This window comes from Cyclopterus lumpus, chromosome 1 (assembly GCF_009769545.1).
Source record: "Cyclopterus lumpus isolate fCycLum1 chromosome 1, fCycLum1.pri, whole genome shotgun sequence".
Classification (NCBI taxonomy): domain Eukaryota; kingdom Metazoa; phylum Chordata; class Actinopteri; order Perciformes; family Cyclopteridae; genus Cyclopterus; species Cyclopterus lumpus.
In genome coordinates, this window is record NC_046966.1 from 7,107,380 (window position 1) to 7,114,821 (window position 7,442).

The following is a 7,442-nucleotide window of genomic DNA, read 5'->3' on the forward strand; positions in this document are numbered from 1 at the left end:
CAGTATCAGAAGAGGTCCAGAGAGTCTCTTATCTATATTCTGAATAATGCAGTTGGCCCAGGGGCCAGAGAGCAGCCAGACCCCCTTACTCTTTATACACACACACACACACACACTCATAAATAAACATAATGAACGCACACGCTCAACTACCTCACGGTTATTATCTGGTCTGAGCCACACTTGGGTGGGGACCAGATTATTTAACTCACGGCCAGTTCATTATACTCACTGACCTTTTCACTTCGAGCGAAACGCAACTCCTGTCCAAACAGGAGACCGAAATATGTTCCATGCAATTACTATTTCATCTGTAAAGCCCAATTAGCATAATTAATCCATTGTCAAGGCGCTCAGTAATGGGAGCGGAGCAGAGGAAGACTCGTGGGCCAACCTTCAAATCCATGAACTCGGAGCGCCTCATTGATGCAACGCGCTCTTTGGCAACATAGATTAGTCAATGGCAAAGCGTAGTCAATGGCAACAATGTGTTTATGATTTCCTGTACTTGGTTTGGTCAGACGAAAAAATTAACTGCCATCTTTGGCTCTCCACTCTTCGCATATGTGAAGATATGGAGCGTGTAATGAATGCATGTATTACACCGACGGTAATGATTTCACAGCAGACCGACTGCAACACTGTCTGAACGCATCGATGATGTCGGTCTTCCGTTTAACATCCTTGAACGCGTTGTTTTTTTTGTTGTTCCATTGCTTCTACCACCCGTCAGATCCATTAAACTATTCATCTGACATTGATCATTTCTATTCAGAGTGCACAATGTCTCCTCCCGCTGATTTCTAAACATGAGGCATTATTCATAATTATTTTTCCATTGAGCAGAAGGGCATCAATTTCCTGTCCGAGGCAGAGCTCGCTTGTAAATCTGGAGGAGAGCATGAGCCTCTGCTTACAGTACCCATGTGATTTACTTGTCATATTAGGCTGAGACTGAGAGGCCTTAAGCGGTGGTTTCTTCACACTGCGCCGTATATTTATGACACTTGTGTCGATAGACACGTAAAACTAATGACCTAAACTTATAGACAGTTTAAGGCCATTCAGAAGATTTTTTTCAGCGCAGTGTATAGGAATTATGTTGTGATGTATGATGACCTTCATGGCCATCATTTAAACCGTTTCCATCTGAATGGTGGAAGGATTGAAATCGATCAACTCAAGAGGCCGAAACCAAAGTGAGGACTTTTATTTGTTTAATTCAACAAGCCGCACAGTTTATTGGTTTCAAATAGCGATTATGCCGCAAAAATCTTGCTACTGAACTCGCCCAGTCCTATTTTCTCCAGCTAAAAAATATCGCAAAAATATGAAGCATGCGGATCTTGAACAATTAATGCCCACTTTCATTTTATCCCGTCTAGAACATTGTTATTCCCTCTACTCATGTCTCATGTCAAGGTGCTTGAAATCGTTGACAGCTGATTCAAATAGCAGCTTCCAGGTTAGTAACTACAACTAGCTGTTGTTATCTCTCCGTTGGCGTCCTGTCAAATTCAGAATGAATTATGAGATCCCACATGTGAGGATCTGCGTGACCTCCATTTACATTTCTGATCCACTTGTTCCTTTGGTCTGTCTCTGACAGAAGTGCTATATAAATAAAGCTTTCCCTACACTTGTAGTCTCTCTGCGAGAGGTCTAAACGTCCTTCAGCTGGAGCTGGCGTAGACTACAGCGGTGTTGAATCTAATTACATCTGGGCGCAGCTGCTCACATCACTGAATATCACAGAGTGCAGAGAGGCGAGTGCTGTAGAGCCACTTGTGTTCGTTTTGTGGAGATGACACTAAGTTGACTGAATGGCCTCAATCATGTCAGTGTGAGTTCTTTTGTTTTTACGTACGTATCAGAGCGTGCGAATTGATACAGTGATAATACATAATCCAATGACACGCGCCCACACACTGGTGTGGTATCAGTCTGTGTGCTGACTGAAGCTACAGAGCATCCCTGACCTCTAGTCCGGCAGGAATAAAGGGAGTCTTTTTTGATCATTTGTTCACTTAAACTTTTAATTCATTTCCTGCTCTCACTACATCATTTTGTAGTGCTGAAACAGCATCCAGTGTAGCATTATAGCTGTATTGGAGACTGTGTAAAGCTGCACTAATCAATATTTTCACATCAGCAATACATCACATGGGAAAAGGAAAGGGGTCGCGAGTATGGCCAACACCATACATTGTCACCCGACTCTGCAGCTCCCCTCAGCTCTAGGGACTGGTTGTGTGTTTTACGGTTCACTCCCAGCGCTCTCATCAGAATTGTTTCACAGACGTTTTCAGCAATAACAACAAAAAAAGCTCCAAAAGCCGCTGTGCACTTCCTGCTCTGCACCAACCACCTCTGTGTCAAATACAACTTGGTCAGTATTAATGAACTAAAAACCCACTGTGGGAGGATTAAAGTTACAAGATGAACACACAGACATCTCCCAGACGGGACAACACTTTAGTAACGACCTGTCAATCACAAGGTAGCCCCGCCCTAAAGCATACCCTGCTTTATGGTCTATTTTACTCTAAATGGGATAATAATTTACTAAATGAACATCCTGCTGTGTTGAAGAAGTCTTGTAACTATCGATTGAGAACTTTTAACTCAAGATTACAATGTTTACTGAGTTTATAAATCAATTGAGAAGTATGGTCATTTTCTCAAAGACTATACATTCTTTTTCCTTCCTGAGGGCCTTTAAAAAGATGCAAGCCAAATATATGTTTCATATCATGTTGGAGACTAAAACCAGAACCTGACAGAGTGAATATTGGACCTAACATGCCTCAGGTGTCTGGAAACAACTCCATATCAATGCTAATGCTGTTTTACTTTATCATGTCAGATGTGCTTCCTGCTAAATAAAATATGCTAAATTAAATAAGTTTCTTTGGTATTTCGTTAAAAAGGTTAATCTTTCAACTTTTTAAGAATACAAAGTGACATTTTATTGATCTCCATTGTATTGGGATGGCTGCAGAAGTCTCAGCCGTGGAGCACTAAGTTCATAAAACATTTACAGCAGCATTTAAGCAGGCTGCACCTTTCTGTACAATTGTACAGCACCAACTGCTGGTTTTCATTTTATGTGTAATAATGTTCGATTTTAGTTTGAACCGGTTTCATTTGTGTTTACTTAACCTGAAGCAGCAATTTCAAATACTGCAATATGTTTCACATAAAAGCAAATGTGAAATGGTGGCGTCGAACAAATGGCGGCACTGAATACTTAATTGTAACTTCTGACATCTGCAAAAACAATGTATTGTCAAAAAGACTTCCCGTCACAAGCATTCAATGAAGATGATTGTGAACAAGAAACATGATGCCAGTCCAGTGCCAAAAAATGTGGAGCACCAATGTAAGTAACCCCTGATTGTTTGTGGAAATCATATGTCATTTGTTTCTCTCTTTGAGTGTTAAGTGTACCATGAAGATACTTTGCTTGTGAAACAAAGTCATGCAAATTGGTAGACCGAACAACCCTGACACTTCAAAAAGGGCACAGCCACAGAATACAATCTAATCTTGAGCTGCAGACCAACGACCATGGAGAGAACCCTCGTTTTACTTTTAGCTTTTACAGCTGTTGAGGGGTATGTTGGAAACCATATTTTTGTCAATCAGGAAGTCAATTGGGAAGAGGCTCAGAAATACTGTAGAGCCAAGCACACTGATCTCTCCTTTATTAGGAGCCAGAGTGATCTAGAAAGGATCCTATTGGTGTCAAATGAAAAGACCCGCGACGGATGGATCGGTCTCCAACAAGATCCCAGCGACCTTGCAGCCTGGTTGTGGTCAGGAGGCAGCAGCATTACATTCCAAAACTGGGAGCAAGGTCAGCCAGATTACTATAAAGAAATCGAGGACAGAGGACAACTCACAGATTCTGGAAAATGGAATGATAGAAGCCCTTCAAGTACCTGGAATTTTTATTGCATCCAAATTACCGTGACGGTCGAGCTGATGTCCTGGCAGGAGGCTCTGGAGCACTGCAGAGAGCACCACACTGACCTCAGCAGCATGGTCTTTGAGACCGAGAACCTTCTGGCCCTGAGGGAGATGAAGCCCCTCAACATTGACCGGGTGTGGATCGGCCTGCGTTACCTGGGGGACCGCTGGCTGTGGGTGAACGGGGACCCCCTGGAGTATGAGGCCTGGGGAGGAGTTCAGGACCACCAGTGTCCGTTATTGAAACGCTGTGGAGCTTTTACCATAAGGGGGCAGTGGGAGAACCGGGACTGCCAGGAGAAACTCAACTTTATCTGCTATTAATATATCTGTTATATTAAAATAGGATCTGTTGCTCGTACTGACTTAGATTACAAGAAAGGAACTGCAAGAGGTCAAATGTAACCTAAATGCAGAGGAAAGAAATAATATATTACACTACATAATCATTCCATTCCATTCTTATATTGTATTTGCTTTGGTTTTTGCTGTCACGTTTTCCTTGTTTGCGTGTACCACCATGTATCTTCTTCAAAGACCTGATACTAGGAAATTAAGGTCAAGTTGTTTTGGAATAACAGTGATGACATGTTAACTTGCTCGACAAAGAACTTCCAGCGTGCTATGAATGTTGACTAATTTATGTATTTATTTATTTATTTATTCTCTACTGACTCAACACCTTCTCAGATGTTATGACACAAAAAAGCCAGTGTAAAACGTATTTGCATGCAAACACTGGATTTTTGACATTTAACAAAACATGTGTGTAAATTCATTTTTCACCCTAAAAAAGAAAAGATGTAATTTGTCATTTAGATACTTTCAAATCCTCAACTGCAATGTGCTGTGTTTGTGAAAATGAATATTAAAGTCCAAGTGAAACGGAAGTTACAGTGTCTTTAGTGTCTGTACAGTAAGGTGTTCCCCAGGGAAACAGATACGGGAGGGATTTCAAATCAAATACTTCATTTGATTGGATCACTTAAAGAAGGGTGATTGATAGATGGGTGTCATAATATTATTGGTTGTTGGAAATATCTAAGATCCCTCTGCTGTGTCCATTAGACACAGGAGGATTCACTCAGGAGTGGGGCAGACAATCACACGAGTGGGAAAACATACCAAACCAGGACACAAGAGGCAGGGAAATTAAAAATCAAACAGAAAAGGAGATCGTGGCCAAATCTGATTAGTTAACTGAAAACGCTCATAGTCGGCTGACTGAGGCAAGAGAGAGAAAATATGAATGGATGAATGAGATGATTAAGAGTCTTCCAGGCTAAACTGTTGAGTTTCCCATGAAGCCAATATTACATGGAAATGGCCGTGTGTATGTGGTGTATGACATCAGTCCTGTTGACATTTCTTAAACCCACTTTCTAATAGAGTTACGAGTTTACTAAATATGCTTCAAACCTAGTTCACCCCTGGACACTCATAACACTTGAAAAAGTGTATTCAACTGACCGCATGGTAAGCAACAACCACAAAAATATATATATACAGTATACATATCATACAGTTGGCTGATAATGAAAAAAGCAGCTGCTCCGTTAAAGAAACATTTATATTTCTCCTTTCTGAAATCAAAATAATTAAAACCTTTATACACTTGGGGATCAGAGGGAATGTGTCTGGGGAAGTTTACAACAAAGATGACTCAAATTGGTTCAAGTTGTTTATGCTATATCTCATAAATAAATACATATTTATGAATTATTTGTACTTCCTTCAACTTGTAAAGATTAAAGCAACGCTGAGGATCACCCTCAATTATTTTTGTAAATGTAATCTAAATTTCATCTCATTTTGTCGATTCATCACATTGTCAGACTGAAATATCTCTGTCAGAAACCATCAAGGTCCTCTGAAATTGCATGATCAAGTAATGCCCTTTTTATTGAACAAAAAAGTGCTCAAAATGTTAGCTCCAGTTTGTTGATGGAAGAATTACCCTTCAGCACCCTGTGTCGCGAGGCCTCGAATCCTTCCTACCATGTGACCCATCATTCAATGAGAATTCACAATTCATCAGCAGGTGAATATTAGAGGATGAAAACAGAAAACAACATGCCAATACAATATATTAAAAGACCACCGGTGGCTGCATGAGGGCACGTACATAACCTCTCGTTAGTGTTTCAGATGCATGGGAGTTGTACGCATCCATGGCAACCGCCGATCTCTGAGTTTCTAGCTCCATAAATGTTGGACTGTGTGCAGGTCAAGTGTCAACGTCTCATAGACGGCATATTTAGGGAAGCTTTCTGTCCGCAGCACATCTGCTCTGCCGGCTCAGTTTTTCTTTGGCGTCCATAGCGAGAGCTCAATCAATACACAAAGTCTATTAATCGTTTCAAAATGGCCCCCGGAGCGGTCCTGCACATTTATTATTGTGGAACATAACTGGTGCGTTTGTTTTTCCTTGCAATCCCAATGTACAAAGATACAAGGTTCAACCAAATCCCAGAAAGACAAAACAAGGTGCCATTCCGTCTCTTTTGCTCTCCACATGCAGTGTTTACCTGCACCCAACCAAACCGGCTTGATCCTTGTTATCCAGACTGGATTACATGAAACAACTTTGTTTGCCTCACCCTCGGTTCCAGGTCAAGTTTATTTGTATAGCACAATCTCATGCAAATGCATAAATACAAAACAGTAGAGAGTATAGGGATTATAACATGCACGCATTGCAAATAAATGAATTAAACAAAAGAGTCTTGTGTTTGTCCTTAAAAGAAGATAATAGGTATTTATCTGCAGCATTAACCCCCAACTGCTCATGTGAAGCTGCTCAGTGGGCAGAGAGAGAGAGAGAGAGAGAGAGTTATTTTTAAAATCAGTGGTAAAAGTAACACAAAACACATTTATTCAATTAAACACCAACTAGGTGGAGGTCAAATAAGGGTCCTGCCTTTTTTTTTGCTCCATCTAAAATAAAATATTTTCTCACTTATCTCTAGTGGTATCGGCCACTGTGTGAGATTTCTGACCCCACCGTGATACAGTGGAGGCGATTAGCATTTCCTAGTGCTTAAAAAAATGCCATTAACATCCCATTTAAGAAACAATGCGTAATCCACAGATTGGACTGCTCATAGGGACAGTCTCACAGCACATCTATCTTCACAATGCTCTGGGTTATCCAAATTATCAGAAACTATTTATTTTATACTTAAATTTTATTTATATTTTTTAAAGAGACGTCGCTGGTGTGTGTGTGTGTGTGTGTGTGTGTGTGTGTGTGTGTGTGTGTGTGTGTGTGTGTGTGTGTGTGTGTGTGTGTTCCAGCTGATTTGAAATGTGCCTTGTTTCATAATCATGACCAAAAACCAGATCACGCCACAGTAGAAAAAGTAGTCCATCACTCGGCCGCGCAAGACATTGGATCCGGTTTCAATGAGGATGTTTCGGTGTATGTATATTTTTATACAATTAAGTTAATAAATGTGATATGAATATAT

At 40.6% G+C, this 7,442-nt stretch overlaps 1 protein-coding gene across 1 annotated transcript; it reads left to right on the forward strand.

Annotated features, from left to right (window-relative positions):
• Positions 1–3,534: 3,534 nt before the first annotated feature.
• LOC117735577 (macrophage mannose receptor 1-like) lies at positions 3,535–4,729 on the forward strand. Its single transcript, XM_034540275.1, has one exon. The coding sequence runs from the start codon at positions 3,571–3,573 to the stop codon at positions 4,294–4,296; it is 726 nt and encodes a 241-aa protein (XP_034396166.1). The 5' UTR covers positions 3,535–3,570; the 3' UTR covers positions 4,297–4,729.
• The last annotated feature ends 2,713 nt before the right edge of the window (positions 4,730–7,442 follow it).

Bases quoted from the DNA above. Each gene is read 5' to 3' on its own strand.
- LOC117735577 (XM_034540275.1), top strand. From the start codon at position 3,571: ATGGAGAGAACCCTCGTTTTACTTTTAGCTTTTACAGCTGTTGAGGGG.